The following is a 23,323-nucleotide window of genomic DNA, read 5'->3' as shown; positions in this document are numbered from 1 at the left end:
CTCGGATGTTTCAACTTTTTATTAGCCACTGTAAATATTTTAGGAAGGATGTGTTTGAGGAAGGTGACCAGCAGCAGTATGAAGGAGAGACCGATTCAGCAAAGAGATACCTGCCAAAAGGTATTGCAAAAACAGACAGAGGATGTGAACAGGTTATTCACGTTCTCTCCTCTCTCTCTCTACACTGAAACTGGGGCACAGCTGATTCCACATGTTGAAATCCAGCTGTGGGGAAAACAAGCATAGATACTGGAGCCAGGAAAAACGAGTGTGTGCAGGAACACATGCAGGAGGTGGGATAACAGCATCCACAGGGGCAGGGGGGAAGTAACTTGGGAGCTGCATCACTAGGCCTGGCCAAGCCCACCTCTTTACCGCGTCTTTACCAAGGCTTCCCACTGTCCATCCCCACTGCTCTAGGAAGCAGGCACAGTTGTGATTGGTAAAGTTTTGAGCACTGCCATGGGTCGGATTGGGTCCTCCCCCTCCCCAAAATAGGTTTAAGTCCTAACCCCCAGCACCTCAGAATGTGACCTTGTTTGGAAAATTGTTACAGATGTGAATGGCTAAGAGGAGGTCATATTGGCCTTGGAAACTAATACAGCCACCCCCTGCAATACGGGTATATTTACTTATAAATTACATGTATCAATATATGTACCACTTCTTTAATGTTTTGTAAAATCACATAGAATTTTAAAGGATGGGACTTATTGGTAACATAATATTCTTAAATTATTTTTACTTCATTAATGACACAAAAAGTTATTATCAAGAAATAAAAAGACATGGGGGAAACCGAAAAGCATATTACTAAGTGAAACCAATCTGCAAAGGCTACATAGTGTATGATTCCAACTATATGACATTCTGGAAAAGGAAACAATGGAGACAGTAAAAAGATACCCTTTATAATACTATAATGATGGATACATGTCAGTATTCATTTGTCCAAAACCACAGAATGTACACCAGCAAAGATGAACCCTAGTTTTAAAGGACTTTGGGTGATTGTGATGCCATAGATATAGGTTCATCGGTTGTAACAAATGTGCCATTCTGTTGAAAATGGAGCAGGCTGTGCAGGTGTCATGGCAGGCGATGAATGGGAAACTTCAGCACTGTCCTCTCGGTTTTGCCATGAACCCAAAACTGCTCTAAAAATTAGTCTTAAAAAAAAAAATCCTTCAATGAGCAGTGTTATTAAATAAGGGCTTCCCAGGTGGCATTAGAACCCACCTGCCAATGCGGGAGACACAAGAGACACAGGTTCAATCCTTGGGTCGGGAAGATCCCCTGGAGGAGGGCTGGCAACCCACTCCAACATTCTTGACTGAAGAATCCCATGGACAGAGGAGCATGGTGGGCTACAGTCCATAGGGTCACAAAGAGTCAAACACGAATGAGGCAGCTTAGTACACGTACACATTATTAAATAAGCATTATTGTATTTTAAAACCCTGGTTAAATATCATGCCACAGAAATGCAAAGATTTTTTTTCAACTCAGCAATTTTACTTTAATGTTATGTTTGCTCATAAATGACTCTGAAAAAGCTGATATGCAAGAGACTAACATGCTGCGGTCTAAAGCAACGTCAAGGCCAGTGAAAACGTCTCTTCAGGAAAGAGACTGTACTCTAAATCTCCCCCACCTGGGGCAAGAGCAGCAGAAGTGGGTACTGGGACAGACAAATAAATACACATGATCTTGGCTTTCCCACCAGGGCTGGCGGCCCAAGGACCCCAAGGCACATGATCGGAGGTCAATTGCTTGGAACTTCCAAAGCCTCCCAAATGTTTGGGTCTTTGAGGGCAAGGCTGAGGTTTTGGGAGGGCACATGTGCCAGCTGGAAGGGCCCTCAGCCAGCTCCCTCCTCCCACTCCAGCCCCAGGGAGAGCCTAACTCCCTGCTGGCCAGGCCTGCTGGGCCCTGGGATGGGGGCAGACTTTCACCCCAGCAGCCCCTGCCAAAGGGACATTTTGGTGTTCCCTGCCATGCAGTGTCAGGTGCTGAGGCCTGGCAGTGGCCCTGAAGCAGAAATAAGTCAAATGCTCATGAAAAATGGTGATTGCCCAAGACACCATTAGTTATACTGGCACAGGGTTGTCATTCTTCTCAGGGGGTAGATTTGTGATTGCTGGGCCTTAGGAAGAGGGAGTGGGGGGCTGTTGAGGCACCTTGCCAGGATGGAATGGCAGGTGGGAGGAGGAGACAAGGGTCCCGAGGCAGGGGGTAGGGGCCTGGCACCTGCAACTACCGGTACCTTCATGTTTATTTCCAGAGCGTGGGATGCGCTGGGGAGGGCGGGGCACATGGTGCTGGCAGCCTCTACCCAGTAGTGTATGTGCTGGGGGCGAGAGTGGGGCGAGGAAGGGCAAGGGCCCAAGCATCTGTAGCGAGGTCCAAATAGGAATCTGCCCTAAAGGTGGCCAAAGCAGCCCACCTGTAACACAGCCCTGCTCCCAAAGGCAAAGGGCCAGCCCAGCAGGGTGACCTCCCAGGCATGGCCAAGCCAGGCTGAACCCAGCCACAGCAGGAGATGCAAGGGAAAGTGGTGGTAATGAACAGTGTTAGGAGAAGTGGGTGCAGCCAGGGCCCATCCATCAGAAGGCAAAGTAGCACTCCTTGGGATGGCCCACATGGTCCAGGCAAGTATACTGGCTCGTGGGCAGGGGTCTGCACATCTGTACCAGCAGGCTCCTCTTCCAGGGATGGAAGGTAGTAGGGATGGAAGCCCTGGCTGTATTTCTAGGCTTCAGGGGCTCTGTCCACAATGTACCAGAGCTTGAAGCATGCAGAATGCTCATTCCTCAGTTTCTCCAGCTCAGGCTGCAGCACGATGTCCTTCTCGGTCTGGTTGGCAAGCAGCAGGTGACACACGGTGCGATCGCTGGGGTCCTTCATGATGGCATGGATCACCTGCAGCATTGAAGTGGTGCCAGTCCCTCCAGCAATCATGCCCACAGACTTCAGTGTCTTGAAGACAGGGTTGGATTTCTTGTCCAGAGAGATGGCAAACTTCACTTTGCCCTGGTAGACCAGCAGCCCATTGGAGCCCCAGCACTCAAATGGTGTCTCCAGTCTTTGTGCTTTCCATGTACTGGGGCATCTTTCCTCCAGAGGGAAATGTGGGATGGGTGTCTTTAAAGTAAACCTTGATGACCAGGTCCACAAAGCCCTGGTCATCATCACTGGAAACACGCGTGTAGGGCCAAAGGACCAGGTTCCTATTGATTCAAGCAGAGAGGTAGATGTGCTGGCCAACAGGGAGGCCCAGGATGTGCTGGGGTGACGGCAGAGCAAAGCAGAACCGCCAGGTATCCTGGCTGATGACCTTCTTGTTGATGAGCCACAGCGGGCACTTGATGTCCCAACTCTGGAGCATGATGGCCGGGGTGGAGCGCTGAAACAGCTTCCCGAGGAAGCCGCACAGGAGCCAGACTGGGGACAGGACCCTGTGGCCCAGGGTGCCCAGCTGGGCCCCCATATTGGCACCACTCTGCACTCACTCCACAGCCACCACCACCAAGACCCGCAAAGATGTACTTTTAAGTTCAGTTATTTTCCATAGAAAATTTTTTCTTAATCACTTAAAATATGAAATTAAAAAAGTAATGTCCAGTTTCAACTGGAAGAATTGCATCATTGTCTGTGTGTATGTGTGCGTGTGTGTGTGTGTGTGTGCGCTCGCACATGCACTCAGTCTCTTCAGTCGCATCTGACTCTTTATGAGGCTATGGACTATAGCCCGCCAGGCTCCTCAGTCCATGGGATTCTCCAGGCAAGAATACTGGAGTGGGTTGCCGTTTCCTCTCCCAGGGGATCTTCCCCACTCAGGGATGGAACCCGTGTCTCCTGTGTCTCCTGCATTGCAGGCAGATTCTTTACCCTCTGAGCCACTGGGGAAGCCCCATAATTGTCTATGCTCATTCCAATTATCCAAAAAATTTGTTATAATATGGCTATTAATTCCCACCTTCCCTAACATCAGTCAGTTGTTCTTGCAAACTAATCAGAAAGTGTTAACAATCAGTAAGTTTAAAATTTACTAAAACTCTCCACTGAGAAATTTGAAATCAGATGAGAAAAGTGTTTTCTGGCTTTTTTAAGTGTGAACTGAAAAGAGTTACTTCATCTTCTTCAGCAGCAAAAATCACATAATGATGGAATGATTTCCAATAACCAGTTTTAAAAATGCCCTTTTCAAAGCATGAGTGTTTTTGGAAAAGCAGTTACATTCTCACTTCTTAAGAGAAAAATACTACTGTGTCTTCAAAGGGACATATTTTGTGTTTGTTTTTCAGCATCTATAAAGTAGCTTACTAGTGAAAGCCTATTGTTATCACAGAAAAAAAACAGACACCCAACTGTTTTTAAAAGAGAAATACATAAACTAATCAGTAAATGAGCAAAAAAGGAGAGGAATCCCTCTCGCTCATTTCAGGACTTACAGCTCCAGTGGTACTGTGTGGTATTGGTGGAGAGATAGACACACTGATCAATGAAACAAAAAGGAGAAGCCAGAAAGAGTTCCATGAAACTACAGCCACCTGATTTTTGACAAGGTATAAAAGCAACTCAGTGAAGGAAGAATGGTCTATTCAGCAATTTATTTTGATATTCACAAACAAAAAGAAAATCTGAACCTCATGCTTTAACTAACCAACTCAAATAAATCACATATTTAAATGTAAAGTGCAAAACATAACTTAAGAAGATAACATAGAGATTAAATTCAAGACTTAGGGCTCAGTGAAGAGTTCTTAGACATGACACCATGACTCGTAAAAGGAAAAAACTGATAAACTAGACCTCATCAAAACTAAAAACTTTTGCTCTGTGAAAGACTCTGCTAAGACAATCAAAACATAAGCTACAGACTGAGAGAATATCTGTAAACTACATATTCTATAAAGGACTAGGTCTGGGATATATAAAGAAGTCTCAAAATTTAACAGTTAAAAAAATCTAATTATAAAAAAAATAAAAAATTTAAAAAAAAAATCTAATTAGATAAGTGGGCAAAATTCATGAACAGATATTTCACTGAAGAGGATACAGAAATGGCAAATAAGCACATGAAGAGATGTTTAACATCATCAGCCCACTAGGGAAATGCAGGGTAAGACCATGATGAGATCACACACGTGGAGCACAGCTAAAATTAAAAGTGACAGTGGACTCCCCTGGTGGTCCAGTGGTTAAGAATCTACCTGCCAACTTAGGGGACACAGGTTCGATCCCTGGTCCAGGGAGACTGCACATGTTGCGGGGCAGCTAAGCCCACACGCCTCAACTTCTGAAGCCTGTGTGCCTAGAGCCCGTGCTCTACAAGAAACGCCACTGTAATGAGAAACCCGCACACCACAGCTAGAGAGTAGCCTCCACCCGCCACAGCTAGAGCTCAGCCAAAAATAAATAACTGTTTTAAAAAATAGCGACAACACCAAAAGCTGGCGAGGATGTGGAAAACTGAATTGTTTACACAGTACTGGGAGGACAGTGAAATGGAACGGCCATCCTGGAAAACATTTTGGCTGGTTCTTAAAAAAACTAAATATGCAACTACCATACAACTCAACCAACTTGCTCTTGGGCATTTATCCTAGAAAAATGAAAACTCAAGTTCACAAAACTATACTTAAGTTTTAAAAAACCTGTACACAAATGCTTACTGGAACTTTATTTGTAGTAACCAAAAACTGGAAACAATACAGATATCCTCCAGCGAGTGAACAATTGAACTAGTGGTGGTATACCATCCGTACCATCGAATACTACCCAGCAATAAAAATGAATAAGCTGTTGATAAATGCAGCAACCTACATGACTCTCCAGAGACTCATGCTGAGTGAAGAAAGCTAATCCTAAATGGCTGTACACTGTATTATTCCATTTATATAACATTCTTGAAGTGAGAAAATTATAGAAACAGAACAGATTAATGGGGTTGCCGGGAGGGTGGAAGAAAAGGGGGTATGGCTATAAAAATGAAACTGTGAGGAATCTTTGTGATGTTGGAAATATTTTGTACTTTGACTGTATCAGTGTGGATATCCTGATTAGGATACTGTACTGTGGTTTTGTCAGCTGTTACCATTGGGGGTAACTAGTTAAAGGGTATATGAGACCTATAGGTATTTATTTCCTACACTGTGAATTAATAATTATCTAAAAAGTTTAATTTTTTAAAGTTTCTAATAAATAAATGGGTAGATAGGGGTTCTAATATTTCCTGCCCACACCCTAATGAATTTTTGGCATACCCAATTTGAGAGATCATTGGCATCCCAGGATGCTAGTCCCTACCCAATCTTTGGGTCCCTTTAGCTATTCTCAATGTTCTCTTGAAGTTATCTTTCTTAAATGCAAATTTGATCACGTTATTTCCCAAAATCATTAGTCTTGGGACATAAGGACCTTCTGGCTTTAGTCCTTTATCCAGTATATACACCTGGACACCAAACTACTCACAGTTGCCAGTCGTGCAGAACTCTGAGGTACCTGAGAATGGGCACAAAGACCTCTCGATATGCTTCTCTCTGGTTAACTTATTTCTAAACTTACCAGGTGCCCTAGCACATATTAGGAACACAGTAAATCTTGATTTAAAAGTTTATTGCCTTTGCTTATTGCCTCCTAAGAGTCCAGAGATGTTGATTCTGTGCTGTGTTCAGAACACTAACCTGCTATCACTCCTGCCAGGTACACCAGCCCCACGCGGAGGCCTTTGTGGACCATTTCCAAGGGGATGCCCAGCCCGAGCTGCATAATGAGATTCCCCAGGATGTGCTGAACTCTGCAGAGACAAAAACCATTGTCAAACATTAGGACTAGCCCAGGCAGTTATCTCCTTGGGAGGGTAACAGGCACTGATATGTTGTTTCTAGTTAAGAACATGCTTAATGTGAATTCCATTTTCTAATTTTGTTAGGTGACTTTTTAAGAGATAAAATCTTGAGCTTAAATATGTGAAGCAGATAAAAGGACATTTTAGAAATACACATTTACTTTATGAGTTTTGTTTTACAATAATTACTGATAATGTCAAACAGAGCAGTGAGGAAGCTTTAAGGAATGGAATATAAGCTTGCAATTATGGGTTTAGCTGACAGTTGCCATCACATGTCAGCCTCAGCACTTGATTTTGTTTTAGTTGCACAGTAATATTGAGAGAATACTAATTCACTCATATTGTATTGAAATTTCAGGAGGTTTTTAAACATCTCTTGCAAGCTCAGGGTAGTCTTTAATAAAACAGAGGTGGGACTTCCCTGGTGATCCAGTGGCTAAGATTGCACTCACTCCTAATGCAAGAGGCCTGGATTTGATCCCTGGTCAGGGAACTAGATCCCACATGCCACAGCTAAGACCTGGCACAGCCAAAGAAATAAATAAAACAGATATGGCAAGAGAAACCTCATTCCCAGTTCTGTATTTAAAAGGTTTTAAATTTACCAGAATGGAAAAAAAAAAAATGTTTACCTAGTAACACTAGCTAAACTTGGTTTTTCTCATATAAATATACTATAATTTGGTATAAAACATTGTTGAATACAAATGCTTTTTATTATAGTTTATAAATATGGAAAAATATTTTTAAGTGGAAATTGACATTATTTTGCTTGTCAAACCCCACAAGCGTCTATGGAAACTCTCTGAATGTCACTTGGCAAATTTCCATATAACAGTAATCCTTAATTTAGTTGCTATGTAGCAAAATGCTTCAGTTTTTTTAAGTGGGCATAGTGATCAGAATTCTGAGCGAGGTCGTAAAAGGCTATTAGCATTTAAGAGACTGTAAGCAAAACTAAAAGGCAGGCACTGCATCACCCATTGCTTGTATTATTCTAAATAAACTATTCTACACCCATCAAAATGTTGATGAATTACGTTTTTAACTTCGGCAGAGGTGGGGAGGAAAGCACTGGCAATTCACATTTTACAGGGAACATTTAACAACACCACACAACGTGGGGGACACAATTCTGGTTTGGTGACAATTTGGTCTCTTCTCATTGATATTCCTACGTAAATACCAATATTAGGCAGTTACGATACAAAGTACACTGGACTTGGAGTCAGCACTAATGAGTTGAGATCCTCACTCTGCAAATGACTGCATCCCGTAAGCCTCACACAAAACAGCGGGAGCAGCGCTTGCCTCCTAGGGTTGCCAGGAGCATCAAACAAGATTATGGATATAAAAGTGCCTGGTCGATAATAAGGGCTTCCCTGGTGGCTCAGAGGTTAAAGCGTCTGCCTGCAATGTGGGAGACCTGGGTTCGATCCCTGGGTCGGGAAGATCCCCTGGAGAAGGAAATGGCAACCCACTCGGGTATTCTTGCCCGGAGAATCCCATGGACGGAGGAGCCTGGTGGGCTACAGTCCACAGGGTCGCACCACCTACAGCACAGGGAACTGTGCTCAATATTCTGTAACCTCATTGGGAAAAGAATTTGAAAAAGAATAAATACGTGTACATGTATGACTGAATCACTTTGTTGTACACCTGAAACTAACATAGCATTGTTAATCAACTATAGTCCAATATAAAATAAAGAGTTATAATAATAAAATACCAAACAAATGTTCAGGGTTATGGTTACTTGCAGTCACCTCTGACATCAGTGACTCAACTGTCATTGCTTACCCAGCATGAACCAGCATGTACGAGATAAATCTCCAGGCTTCCTCCCGCTTCTCAGGACGGTAGATAAAGGGACTCTCCAAGATGCCTGTGTCCAAGGTGATCCACTGTTTCTGAGGCTTCCATACAGCATAGTAAATAAATACCGCCAGCTGACAGGGAGGGGCAGACACTAAAGTTAACCATACCTGCTGCAGAAAGCGGCCCCATTAAAGCCCACGGGTACTACCTCTGTTTGAAACAATTTGCTCGTAAGAGGACCGCTCCACAGCATGTGCTCAGATGGCAGAATTCAATTCCCTGCTGTATATCTGACCGTGTAACTGTAGGCGTCTCCTGCTTCTTCCAGCAGTTAGGAGCAGCCCTAGACCAAACTTCAAAGAAGAGTCTCCCTTGAACCCACTTTCCCCTCCTCTGCCCTCCTCTTCCCACCTTCACCATTTGATCACTCATCTGCAACTTAATAGGAAATTAGGTCACCGCTGGCTTCTGAAAAATAGAGGGAAAGGGGAAAATAGTGACTTTACAGTGGGAAAACCTGGCAAACAGGACCTGAACCAAGTGACGAAGGCTCATGTCACAGGGATGGCATGTGGATGCCCCCATTCCCGAATGTGATGTGATGAGAAGGGCACTTCACTTCTGTGGTCTTCCTCCCCCAAACCCATAACTCCAGTCTAACCATGAGAAGAAATATCAGACAAACCCAGACAGAGGGACATTGTACAGAATACCTGGGCAGTACTCCTCAAGACGATCAAAAGCATGGAAAGCAAAGACAGAGAGGGTCAGAGATCAGAGCAGACCGGGGAGATGTGACAGGTAAGTACAGAAGGGACAGAAAGAGGTCACCGATGGAAAAACTGGTGAGATTCAAATAGGCCTGGAGTTTAGCTAATACTAATATATCAATATGAGTTTCCTAGTTTTGACAAATGTAAAACTGTGGAAATGTAAGATATTAACATTGGGAGAAACTATCTCTGTAACTTTGCTATAAAGCTAAAATTACTCCAAAATAAAAAAATTTGCTTAAAAATTTTTTGGCAGCACCACTCAGCCTGCAGGATCTGAGTTTCTTGACCAGGGACTAAACCCAGGCCCCTGCAGTAAAAGTATCAAATTCTAACCTCTGAACTGCCAGGGAGTTCCGTCATTTTTTTATGTACAGTCTATCACCTCCAGCGAAATATTGAGTAGAAATGGTGATGGTGGGAATTCTTGTCTTATTTCTGATTCTAAAGGAAAAAAACGATTTTAACATTTCACTGTTTGTAGTATTAAGCCCCTAAGATGGTCCTCAAGGGTCCTCACCACTTCATAGTCACACCCTTGAACAGGTTCCTCCTTCAGTGACTCAGGGCTGGTTTCTGTGTCTGCCCCAACCAACACAGCATTGACAGAAGCTTCTTTCAGGAACGCCCCATTGGGGCCTTATCTTTATATAAGCCATAAGAGGCCAGGTCCCTACGATAGTTAAATTTATGTGTCAACGTAACTAAACCACAGTATTTGGTCAAATATCATTCTACATGTTTCTGTGACTTTGAATAAAGCAGACTACCCTCCGTAATGCGGGTGAGCTCCTATCAGTTGAAGGCTTAATAGAACAAACACTCCTTGAGCAAGAAGGAATTGTGCCAACAAATGGCCTGTGAACTTCAACTTATCCCCTGGTTGCTAGTCTGCAGGCCCACCCTGTAGATTTTAAATTTGCCAAGCCTCTGCAATTACATAAACCAATTCCTTAAATCAATCTCTCTCTCTATCTCTCCCCGCATATATGTGTATACATAGATGATAGATTGTGTGTGTGTGTGTGTACATCCTATTGATGCTGCTTCTTTAAAGAACCCTGACTAATACAGTCCTTGATAAAAAAAAGTTGAGGCATCAGTGGGCACTAAGAGAATAACATCAGAAACTTTCTCATACTCTTAAGTCGGGGCTTCCCTGGTGGCTCAGAGGGTAAAAAAAATCCACCTGCAATGCAGGAGACCTGAGTTCAATCTCTGGATCAGGAAGATCCCCTAAAGAAGGGAATGGCAACCCACTCCAGTATTCTTGCCTGGAGAATTCCATGGAGAGAGGAGCCTGGAGGGCTACAGATCATGGGGTCACAAAGAGTTGGACATGACTGAGTGACTAAACACACAATGCCCCTAAGTCACATCCCACGAGCAGCCATACTCTGTCAATTCCTTTATGAGGCATCATGGTGTGGGAGAAAAAGCTGGGTGAGATGAGGCTCAGGAGAAGCCCAGTCCTGGTTAAATAACTAAGTATGTGGCCTTAGGCAAGTCACCCCACTCTTTTCTGGAAAACAAAACAGCTGACTGGACCAGAGTCTGATACTCACTACATGCTGCCCAGAGCTGACATCATTAGAAGATCCCAATCCCATTTTTTCCTACTGAAATCTGGAGGCAATCTATATCTCTTTTAAACATAGAGCTCCTGATAGACCTTACGAATCGATCATAGCTGGTTCATGAGATCAAACCAATTGGACACCCAGAGATTATTTGATCTCTAAAGCCCCCACCAACTAAAATGAAATGCTGCTGCTGCTAAGTCACTTCAGTCCTGTCCGATTCTGTGCGACCCCATAGACAGCAGCCCACCAGGCTCCCCCGTCCCTGGGATTCTCCAGGCAAGAACACTGGAGTGGGTTGCCATTTCCTTCTCCAATGCATGAAAGTGAGAAGTGAAAGTGAAGTTGCTCAGTCGTGTCTGACTCTTAGCAACCCCATGGACTGCAGCCTTCCAGGCTCTTCCATCCATGGGATTTTCCAGGCAAGAGTACTGGAGTGGGGTGCCATTGCCTTCTCCGAAAATGAAATGAAGCCACTGCAATTGTGGTCACTGCAGAGGAGCTGTTTGAAAAATAAAACTCAACACGTAACTGAAAGTGCCTGGGAAGGCAGGAAGGACCTGGGAAGGGGACTCTGAAGAGGACGAAGTCGAGCTCTGTGTGTGCTCTACTGCCACCCCCAAGCTCTCCTCACATGTTTCCCAGTCTTTCCTCCAGGTGTGATCTGAAGCCCCAGTGTATCTGCAGCCCCCCAGGAGTCCTTGCGCCAGTGCACACCACCCCGCACGTTTACCTCAGCGATGCTGATGAAGATGATGAACAGGGGGGGCGGGAGGCAGTTAGCTCTTTCCAGGTATGTTCTTCGCACCGGTTCAGGAAGCATCCATTTTGAGACAATCCTGTGGACCTTTCTAGGCTTGAAGGGATCTTTATCTGCCCTGCCCTCTCTCATTTTCTCCTCTTCCAGCTCTTCTTTCATCTCTGTCTCCATATTCAGATTCACATCCTCCTCTATTTCCAAATCATGAGCAGCAGCCATTGTCCTGGGTCCCCCTCCACCTGAAAGGAACAAGACTGTCAGGGGAAAACAGATGACCCTATGGTCTTCGGGCCATAGCTCTTTCCTGGGCTCTCGGGCACCACCATTGGTTTCCAGTACCTTCCCAGTGAGTCAGTAGAAGGTGGCTGCAGATCTGTTGCCCAAACACACGTAATATCCATACCCTCACCATCCGGGTGTAATTGTGAAAAAGTACTAAGTTCTCCCCAGCTGAGGAAGAGGACTCCCCAGAAGTCACTTATGGAATTACCTACTGTCACCACCCAGAGTGGACTGGAGCTTTGGGATGGCAGCTCTACCTCATACACCCTTTCCTTGCCCTCTGCCTCTGACTCCCAAGGCAGTTATTAGTGTAAGAGATAGCTCTGCCACGAGGCGATGCATCTCAGAGTCTAAGCCACACACGCGCGTAACCGAATTCAGCTTTGACTAGCTTACGTAAACAGTCTCCTCTCAGCTCTTAGTTTCATCTTGCTTCTACTCCCAAGCCAAACACAGGTCTCTGGTTTCTGATTCCGAATCAAAAACTATTTAATGAGCATCGACTATGTATCAGGTACTATGCTGAGAGGTGCTATGTGTCAGGCACCCATTTTAGTTTAAAAAATTCCCCTCCCCTCAAAAAAGATTTAAAACCACATCTTCCCTTTTTAAATTACCGGTGTCCTTTCTAACATGCCACCGCTGCCATTCTGCGGCACATGAGTCAAGTAGGCCATTGCTCACTGACCCTCCAGGGGCAGCGCTGCCGGTCTCCCTAAAACACATCTTCCCAACAACTCTTTGACATCTGACACTCTTGGCTGAGTTGCTACTAATGTCTACACCCAGTATCCCCTTGAACTCAATCCTCAATATGTAGACACTCAAGCATTTATTCACAGACATCTGTTGAACACCTACTATGTATCAGGCGACCAGTCCCATCCCAAAGTGTTTGCAGTGTCAGGGAGGAGGCTGAGGTCAATAAACATCACACAAATAATTGTACAATTACAGCTGTGCTAAGAGACACCAAGCAGATGCATAAGTTACTGAGGCAGCATGTCTGTAACAGTGAGGCCTGAACTACATACCCCCTCCTCTCCATGTGTCATGGTGCTATCTGTACAGTCTTTCTCCTCTTGGTTTAGTTCTGTTATATTTTACTTCTGGTTGAACTATTTAATCAAATATTTTCATAGCCAAAAAAATGGGTGCTGCTGCCTCTTACTCGCTTCAGTTGTGTCCGACTCTGTGCAACCCTATGGACTGCAGCCTGCCAGGATGCTCTAGGCAAGAGCACTAGAGTGGGTTGCTGTGACCTCCTCCAGGGGATCTTCCCAACCCAGAGATCGAACTCAGGTCTCCGGCATTGCAGGCAGATTCTTTACCACTGAGCCACCAGGGAAGCCCCTGGCAGGAATGGGGGAGGCTCAAATACACTAAAGGAAAAAAAATAATGTTTCCAGACACTACATAGAGTACAATCCAATTTTTTTTTAAGTAATGTATTGATACGAAGGGAAAACATCTGGAGAATTAACCATGATTATATTTGCATGATGGGATTTCACTACATTTTTGCCCTTTATGCAGGAGTGGGTCTACATTTTGTGTATGCTGAAGCTTAAACAATATGGGGGCGTGCTCTGGAAAAAAATATCATTATATTAAAATTATAAAACAGAAAAACTATAAAAGTACTTAGAATACTTTAGAAGAAGCCTGTGTAAGTAGAAATCCGAAGCTTAAGCTTTTTTAGTATTACAGATAACCCAGCCAAAACAATCTTAAAAAAGAACAAAACAGGAGGTACCGCATTCTCTGACTCAAACTATAATTTAGAAAACTACAGTGATCAAAACAGTATGGTACGGGCACAAAAACAGATACAGAGCAAAGGAACTGAATAGAGAGGCCAGAAATGAACTCACACCTATACAGGCAATTAACCTATGACAAAGGAAGCAAGAATATACAATGCGGAAAAGACGGCCTTACACCACATATAAAAATAAACTCAAAATGGATTAAAGACTGAAATGTAAGACCTGAAACCATAGAACTTCTAGAAGAAAACACAGGCAGTCTGCTCTTTGACATCGGTCTTAGCAATATTTTTTCTGGATATTTCTCCTCAGGAAAGGAAAACAAAAGCAAAAACAAACAAATGGGACTATATCATACTAAAAAGCTTTTGCACAGCAAAGAAAACTACCAACAAAAGGAAAAGGCTGCCTACTGAACGGGAGGAGATATTTGCAAATGATAGATCTGACAAGGAGTTAATATCCAAAATACACAAAGAACTCACAATACAACCCAACATAAAAAACAAACAACCCAATGGAAAAATGGACAGGGGACCTGAGTAGATTTTCTTCCTATAAAGAAGACATACAGATGGCCAATAGACACATGAAAAGATGCACATCACTAATCTCCAGGGAAACACAATCAGAACCACAATGAGGGGAGTTTCCTGGCATCTCCGTGGTTAGGACTCCACATTTTTCACTGCTGTGGCCCAGGTTCAATCCCTGGTCGGGAAAATAGATCCAACAAGTCATGCAGTGCAGCCAAAAACAAACAAAAAGAACACAGTGAGAATCACTTCACACCTGACAGAATGGCTGTTATCAAGAAAGACAGCATAACAAGTGTTGGCCAGGGTGCTGAGAAAAGAGCCTCACGCCCTGTTGGTAGGAAGGTACTTTGGTACAGACACTGTGGAAGTGGTACATGGTGGTGGTGTAGTCGCTAAGTTGGGTCCAACTCGTGAGACCATGTGGACTGTAGCCTGCCAGGCTCCTTTGTCCACAGAATTTCCCAGGCAAGGATACTGGAGTAGGTTGCTATTTCCTTCTCCAGGGGATCTTCCTGACCCAGGGATCAAATCAGAGTCTCCTGCACTGCAGGTGGTTTCTTTACCAACTGAGCCGCCAGGGAAGTCCATGGAAAACAGTATATGGATTCCTCAAAGAAAAGCAGAATTACCATTAGATTCAGAAATTCCATTTCTAGGCACTTATCCAAAGACAATTAAAATGTACCACCATGTTAAATGCTAAATTATTTACAGTAACTAAGACATGGAAGCAATCTAAGTGCCCATCAATAGATGAATGGATAAAGAATATGTGGTATGCGCACACACACACACACAGAGGAATATTTCTCGGCCATGAAGAAGAATAAAATCTTGCTCTGCAACAACACGGATGGACTGAAAGGGTATTATGCTAAGAGAAATGAGTCAGGCAGAGAAAGACAAATGCTGTATGATTTCATCTATGTAGGTAATCTGAGAAGCACGTGAACAAACGCAATCAAACAGGAACAGAGTCATAGATACAGAGAACAAACAGGTTTTTGCCAGAGAGGAGGAGGTTGGGAGGAGGTAAGAAAAAGATGGGAGATAAAGAGGTACATTTCAGTTACAAAATAAATGTCACCGGAATAAAATGTAGTGTGGCGAATACGGTCAATAATTGTGTGATAACTATGTATGGTGACAGATGACAACTAGACTTTTCATGGTGATCATTTTGTAATGTATAGAAATAACAAATCACTATGCTGTACTCTTGAGAGTCCCTTGGACTGCAAGGAGATCCAACCAGTCCATTCTAAAGGAGATCAGCCCTGGGTGTTCTTTGGAAGGAATGATGCTAAAGCTGAAACTCCAATACTTTGGCCACCTCATGCGAAGAGTTGACTCATTGGAAAAGACTCTGATGCTGGTAGGGATTGGGGGCAGGAGGAGAAGGGGACGACAGAGGATGAGATGGCTGGATGGTATCACCGACTCGATGGACATGAGTTTGAGTGAACTCCAGGAGTTGGTGATGGACAGGGAGGCCTGGCGTGCTGCAATTCATGGGGTCGCAAAGAGTCGGACACGACTGAGTGACTGAACTGAACTGAACTGATGCTGTATACCAGGAAGTAACAGTGCTGTGGGTCCGTTATTTCAAAAACAAATAAAGTCATAGAAAAAAAGATCAGCCACATCAGATATATGTGACTACCAAAGGTGAGGGTGGGAAGGGGAATTAGATGAATGTAGTCAAAAGGTACAAATTCCTGCTGCTGCCGCTCATTCAGTTGTGTCCGACTCTTTGCGATCCCATGGACTGTAACCTGCCAGGCTCCTCTATCCATGGGATTCTCCGAGAAAGAATACTGGAGTGGGGTGTCATTTACTCCTCCAGGGGGATCTTCCCAGACCAGGGATCGAACCCACATCTCTTACCTCTCCTGTGGTTACAAGATACATATGTACTAGGGATGTAACACTACAACATCATAAAGATAATTAACTGCTGTACATTATAAATGAAGGTTGTTAGGAGAATCCCAATAGTTCTCATCATAAAGAAAAAAATGTTTTTTCTATTTCTTTAATGTTGTATCTCTATGAAATGATGGATGCTCACTAAACATATTGTGTTAATCATTTCATGATATATGTAAGTTGTACAACAATAATTATGTTGCACACCTTAAACTTAAAAAAAAAAAGATATAATAAAAACAGACCCATATGTACGAGACCTTCGCTGGACCCTAAAGTCTCAAGCACTGTACAATTTCTTCCCTCCCCTTGTGGATCAATGTCTTAAAGGATGAGTTTGTATCCACTAAACACCTTGTCATCTGCAACCCCGATCGAAACTGCTCTGCTAAGTTATGCCCTTTAAATAAATCCACTTCTGTTGTAATGTGAGTTCTAACGAAGTGTGTAGAGCAGCCCAGTCTCTTCAAAGCACATCCTCATGCAAATTCTCACGTACTCCTCTGAACAATCTGGGAAGAAAAGCAAGCAATATGTTCCCAATTCTGACCTTCCACTTTCCTAACTGAGCTTCCTGTTGAAAACCCTTCATCCCTGCCTTTCATCCCAACCACATTCCATTGGGTGACTTCTTTTTCCTACTACCCAGCCACAGGCATCCCCTCTGCGCACTTCAGCAACACTGTCCTCCTGCAACTGACCTTCTCTAACTTGGTGGGAAAAGGCAGTGTCAAGGTCACTGAAGGGCGGGTACACAGGCTAGACAGACTGGGGAATGGCCATGTCTTATTTTTATATGCCACCCCAGTAAATAGCCCTGGATCTGGGACTGTGAGCCATAGAATGGGGGCTTCGAGGGATGGGAGGCAGGGGAATGGAGAAGTTTATGTTTAATGGGTACAGAGTTTCAGTTTGGGAAGATGAAGAAGTTCGGGAGATGGATGATGGTGATGGTTGTACAATAACGTGAATGCTATGAATTAATTATACACTTAAAAACAGTTCAAATGGTAAGTTTTATGTGTATTTTACCACACACACAAACTAAATAATAATATTAAATTTTCAAGGTCACTGTGAAGACTAGATAGAATATACTGTTTGTCATTCAGTTCAGTTCAGTTCAGTCGCTCAGTCGTGTCTGACTCTTTGCGGACCCCATGAATCGCAGCATGCCAGGCCTCCCTGTCCATAACCAACTCCTGGAGTTCACCCAAACTCACGTCCATCAAGTCAGTGATGCCATCCAGACATCTCATCCTCTGTCATCCCCTTCTCCTCCTGCCCCCAATCCCTCCCAGCATCAGAGTCTTTTCCAATGAGTCAACTCTTCGCATGAGGTGGCCAAAGTACTGGAGTTTCAGCTTTAGCATCATTCCTTCCAGTGAACACCCAGTGCTGATCTCCTTCAGGATGCACTGGTTGGATCTCCTTGCAGTCCAAGGGACTCTCAAGAGTCTTCTCCAACACCATACTTCAAAAGCATCAATTCTTCGGCGCTCAGCTTTCTTCACAGTCCAACTCTCACATCCATACATGACCACTGGAAAAACCATAGCCTTGACTAGACAGACCTTTGTTGGCAAAGCAATGTCTCTGCTTTTGAATATGCTGTCTAGATTGGTCATAACTTTCCTTCCAGGGAGTAAGTGTCTTTTAATTTCATGGCTGCAGTCACCATCTGCAGTGATTTTGAAGCCCCAAAATATAAAGTCTGACATTGTTTCCACTGTTTCCCCATCTATTTCCCGTGAAGTGATGGGACCAGATGCCATGATCGTAGTTTTCTGAATGTTGTCATTAGCATGTGCTTAATCAACAGTACCCAACGTTACTGACATTTTCAGCTTAGTCCAGTGTATCTAAACTTCCTCTCATGCACATGCTCAGATGCTCAGTCGTGTCTGACTCTTTACGACCCCATGGAGTATAGCCCAGCAGGCTCCTTTGTCCATGGGATTCTCTCAGCAAGAATACTGAAATAGGGTGCCATTTCCTTCTCCAGGGATCAAACCCACGTCTCTTATGTCTCCTGCACTGGAAATGGTACATCTTCCCAAGGGGTACCACTAGCACCACCTGGGAAACCCTCTGAGTATTTTCCACTGGAATTTTCTTTTTGGGGAGGGTGGGGGGGCCACATCAAGCAGCATGCGGGATCTTAGTTCCCCAACCAGGGATCGAACCCAGGCCCCTTGCAGTGGAAGCACAAAGTCCTAACCACTGGACTGCCAGGGAAGTCCCTAAAATTAACCATTTTAAAGTATATAATTCAGTAGCATTAAATACATCACCACTATCTATTTCCAAAATGTTTTCATCACCCCAGACAAAACCCTCATACTCAGTAAGAAGTCACTTCCCTCTTGCTCCATCCCTCCAGCCTCAGGCAACCATTAACCTGCTTTTGGTCTCTATGGATTTACCTATTCCAGATATTTCATATGAATGGAATTATATAATATGTGGCCTTTTGAGCCTGGCTTCTTTCACTTAAAGTCTTCAAGGTTCATCCATGCTGTAGCATGTGTCAGTACATCATTCCTTATGGCTGAATAATACTGCATCACATAGATAAAACCACACTGTTCATCCATTCATGGGTTTAAGGGCATTTGGATCGATTCCACCTTTGGGCTACTGTGAATAAAGCTGCTATGAACATCCCGATACAAGTTTTTATTTAAGTACATGTTTTCAATTCTTTCAGGTATATACCTGAGAGTGGAATTGCTGGGTTATATGGTAATTCTGTGTTTAATTTATCAGGAAATCTTCAGATCCCATTTTAAAGTGGTTAAGACTCTTCACTTCTATGGCAGGGGACACAAGTTTGATCCCTGTTTGGGAAACTAAGATCCCGCAAGCCAAATAATGAGGTGGAAAAAAAAAATTAAAGTGGGGATAAGGACAGCACTTACTTCATAACATTTTTAATTTTTTTTATTGCAGTATAGTTGGTTTACAGTGTTGTGCAGAGATTTACAATCTCTGCTGTGCAGCAAAGTGACTCAGTTATACACGTATAGACATCCTTTTATTTGTATTATTTTTTATTACGGCTTATCATGGGATATTGATTACAGCTTCCTGTGCTATACAGTAGGCCCTTGTTGTTTATCCATTCTAAATGTAATAGTTTGCATCTAGCAACCCCACCTCATAGCATTTTGGGGAAGATTATTTGAGATAATGCATATAAAACCTTAGGACAATTTCTGGCACATAGTAAACATGCCTTAATTATTAGTCTTATCGGCTATGGATGGATGAGTGGGTATGTGGATAGGCAGATAGATGGCTAGAAGGAAGGGTGGGACTGAGTCTGGGGTCTATTTTCACATTGCAAATTACTAGGAATTGGGTCACTGCCGGGAGCCAGACGGGAGTTCCCACCCATGACAAAGGTAATGCAGAGAGGATCTAACATGCAAAGGCGAATCAGAACTCGAGAGGCCCCCTGGACCTGCCCGAGCATCTACCCCAAAACCAAAATCTGTCTGTTTTACTATTTCACGACTTTCACCAACTCTTCTGACATTAACAGGGGGCTATCCCCAACCACCTTTCTCTGAAGAAAATCAACTTGGAGCTCTAGTTAATAAGTCTCCTGGGCATAATAGGAGTGTTTCAATTCAAACCCCTCTGATGACTTTCTAGCTTGCCTGACAGGTTTGTTCGAACTCCTGCAGCTACACATGTGATTGTTCACAGCCTCCCAACCACGAGAGGCAGAGAGGCACGGGAAGCTTAAGATATTCTAACAATGCAGAGCTTCTCAGAGAGTTAAAATTGTTAGAAAAGAACTAGTAGAGGAGATTTCTTTGTTGAGCTAATGCTTGCTGCCAAGTTTCCATATCCCTTATCTACTGTGTCCCTGGGAGTGTATTGATTAATATAGTTGGTATATAGAAATGTAAGTAGTAGCTTTAATGTTTGTAACCTTGGACCCTTGAGTTACTTCTTTTCTTGTTATAGCCCACCACACCTTTGCCCTATAGGAATGCAACTTTATCTAATGCTTTCAGAGGGTGGCGCCTGACTTTAGAATAATCACCTTTAGAGAAAATAAGTTTTTTGATTGACTAACCATTATTTAGAAGAAAGGGTCATAAAATGTTACCAGGCCTCCTGGCCAGAAGATGATGTAAATCACCTAAAGCCTTTGCATATAAGTTTGCAGAAAGAAAGCCTGGCTTCGCTAAGGGTCAAGGACTGCTGACCTTGCATGACTATACTCCCCCTATTATCCTCTATGCACAACTTAAGGTATAAAAACTACTTTGGAAAATAAAGTTGTGGGCCATGCTCATCAAGCTTGGTCTCCCCATGTCGTTCTTTCTTGTTTCCTTTTCTCTCCTTTTCTTCTCTGTTCTTCCTTCAGGATGACTAATTTGGAGCACGGGGGCCCTCTGAGACCACTTATTTGCCCGGGCTTCTAAGACCCACTCGAGAAGATGCCTAAGGTGGGGCACTTTCCGCAATTTGAGAGGGCGTCTGTGGCCTCTGTGGTCAGTGCAAACCTGATGGCACAGGTTTTATTGGCTTTCTGCGTAAACCAGTTAGCTCAAGCCTCTGTTTCTCTGCTTTGCTATCCTTTCGCCAACACCATCCTCCCGAGGGAATCCCTGGATCTAGCCGGGGCTGGACCCTGGCAGGTCACATTTATTTTTTTTCAAATGCATTCCATTAGGCAAGGGTGCACATTATAATAGATTATAGTTAATAAATTTAAGGAAGTCCCCTTTTATTACTTTTTTCCCAGTAACTTTGCTGAAAATAAAGGCTTCTTCTCTCACACTCACCCAGTCTCCAAGGGTCAGACTCTAAGTGTATAGAAATAGCTATTGGGTTGGCCAAAACTTTCTTTCAGGCTTTTTGCAATGTTTTGTGGAAAACCTGGATGAACTTTTTGGCCAATCCAGTATTTAATTCATTTTCCTTGCATATTGATGATTATTTCTAGTTTGTTTCATGTCTCATAAATGGCAAAACAGAGTATGGATTTAAGATCAGCAGCTCTTAAACGCAAATACTAAGGCACTTTTAAAAGAAGTTCAGGGACTCCCTGGTGGTCCAGTGGCTAAGACTCCACACTCTCAATGCAAGGGGCCTGGGTTCAATCCCTGGTCAGGGAACTAGATCCCACATGCCACAGCTGAGACTCGGTGCAGCAAAATAAATAAATAAATGTTTTTTTAAAAAACAAGTTCAAGTAGGAGTGATTAACATTGTGTTAATAAGCCCTAGTCATACACGGTCATTTCACGAGGAAATAAAATTCCACATTGTTAATAACACAACTTTATATCTATAAAAGGGCTTCCCTGGTGGCTCAGACAGTAAAGAATCTGCCTGCAATGTGGGAGACCCACGTTAAATCCCTGAGTTGGAAAGATCCCCTACAGAAGGGAATGACAACCCACTCCAGTATTCTTGCCTGGAGAATCTCATGGACAGAGGAGCCTGGCGGGCTACAGTCCACAGGTTCACAAAGAGTCAGACACATCTGAGTGACTGACACACACACACACACACACACACACACCCCTATAAAAGGAGCTAGAAAAACAAGGATTACATTTCTCCCCCAATTTTTCTCTTTTTTCCAGACTTCAAAATTTCCAGAAATTTTATGACCTCAAGGCCATCATTTTATTTATTTTAGTGAAATATATTTCCTGTGTTGCAAAAGTATCTGACCCATTCAGTTTAGCTGAGCTCACTCTGTGTCTGCTTTCTCCTTGGTATGTGTGTGAGTGTATATTAGTCACTCAGTCGTGTTCAATTCTTCGGGACCCCGTGGACTGTAGCCCGCCAGGCTCCTCTGTTCATGGAATTCTCCAGCCAAGAATACTGGAGTGGGTTGCTACTCCCTTCTCCAGGGGATCTTCCCAACCCAGGGATCGAACCCGGGTTTCCTGCATTGGAGGCAGATTCTTTACTGTCTGAGCCACCAGGGAAGACCTTCTTCCTTGGTACATGCAGTAAAGGGATCTGACGTCTAGGTCTACCTACTGTCGTAGATTCTAAAAATAGATGAACATGTTGGTAGAGATGGTGGCATTTTGTTTTGATCTCTCTTCTCAAACGCTATTACGCTCTGACTTCCGTACCTGGCTGTGTGCCTATTGCATGAATATCGAGGCCTGTCTCTGGTTCATCTCCACAGGTGCTGCTTCTCATCTGACATTCCCTGTCCCTCCTACTCCTGTTTACCTTCTGCTCCCACAGCTGAATTTCTGAGCACAGTTCACCACCATGGAAACACTACTGACCAGATTGGCAGCAATGAAAAACACTGATCCATACTTACGAGGCTCTATGGGAATGGCTGCCGTTTATGAGGTGTAATTGATGCAGGCTTTTCACAAGGCAATTGGGCGGCTTCTATAAAATATGAAACTCATATACCTTTCAACAGACTTATTCTACTTCTAGAAATCTCCTTCTAGAAATGTATTTGAGCAAGTACTCAAGGCTATCATTCAAAGATGTTCAGAGCAGATCTATTTAGAGTAGTGAAAAATTACAAAGAAACTTAAAGTACATTAATCAGGTTGTTGTATTTTCTGATAGTTCTACTTCCTTATACTGTGCTGAAATCTGCTCACCAGCACTTCCTGGGTCAAAGGTTCCCCTCCCCAGGGCGTCACAAAGCAAGTATAAGCTAGGGTCATGTCATTAATCATGAGGGTGTAGCCTATATAGGCCATGGGTTCAAAGTTGGGATAGATAATCTGAATTTTCTGGATTACCAGAATTTTCAGAGGCTCAGTCCATAGCACAAGATCTCAAAACAAGTCACCAATGGTTACAACACATTATAGTCTCAGAAATATAAAAACATCTACAGCTATCAAATTATTTACTTGGTCACTCTCATCACAGTGTTACTCATGGAGTGAATTGCTTACTACATTGACTGCTTTCTTATTCATTAAGCAAAGGTTAGGGTTTCTTAAGCTTTCTTGAATGTAGACTTGATATTATGCCTCAGCTCCTACCTTTTATCTG

The 23,323-nt window shown here is 43.4% G+C and overlaps 1 protein-coding gene and 1 pseudogene across 1 annotated transcript in view; both read right to left on the bottom strand.

Annotated features, from left to right (window-relative positions):
• Positions 1–23,323, bottom strand: part of RHBDL2 (rhomboid, veinlet-like 2 (Drosophila)) — a 58,214-nt gene that overhangs the window by 19,492 nt on the left and 15,399 nt on the right. The window contains exons 2-4 of the mRNA XM_010862761.1: positions 11,761–12,026; positions 8,657–8,805; positions 6,690–6,802 (exon numbers count right to left, since the gene is read on the bottom strand). Of these exons, the coding sequence (XP_010861063.1) occupies positions 6,690–6,802; positions 8,657–8,805; positions 11,761–12,006 (508 nt within the window). The 5' untranslated portion in view covers positions 12,007–12,026. The remainder of the gene's footprint in view (positions 1–6,689; positions 6,803–8,656; positions 8,806–11,760; positions 12,027–23,323) is intronic.
• Positions 2,607–3,490, bottom strand: LOC105004965 (annotated as a pseudogene).

The sequence above is a fragment of the Bison bison genome, unplaced genomic scaffold (genome assembly GCF_000754665.1).
Source record: "Bison bison bison isolate TAMUID 2011002044 unplaced genomic scaffold, Bison_UMD1.0 scf7180017864484, whole genome shotgun sequence".
Lineage (NCBI taxonomy): Eukaryota > Metazoa > Chordata > Mammalia > Artiodactyla > Bovidae > Bison > Bison bison.
Note: the sequence above shows the minus strand (reverse complement) of the source record. Positions and strands in the feature narration are given on the sequence as shown.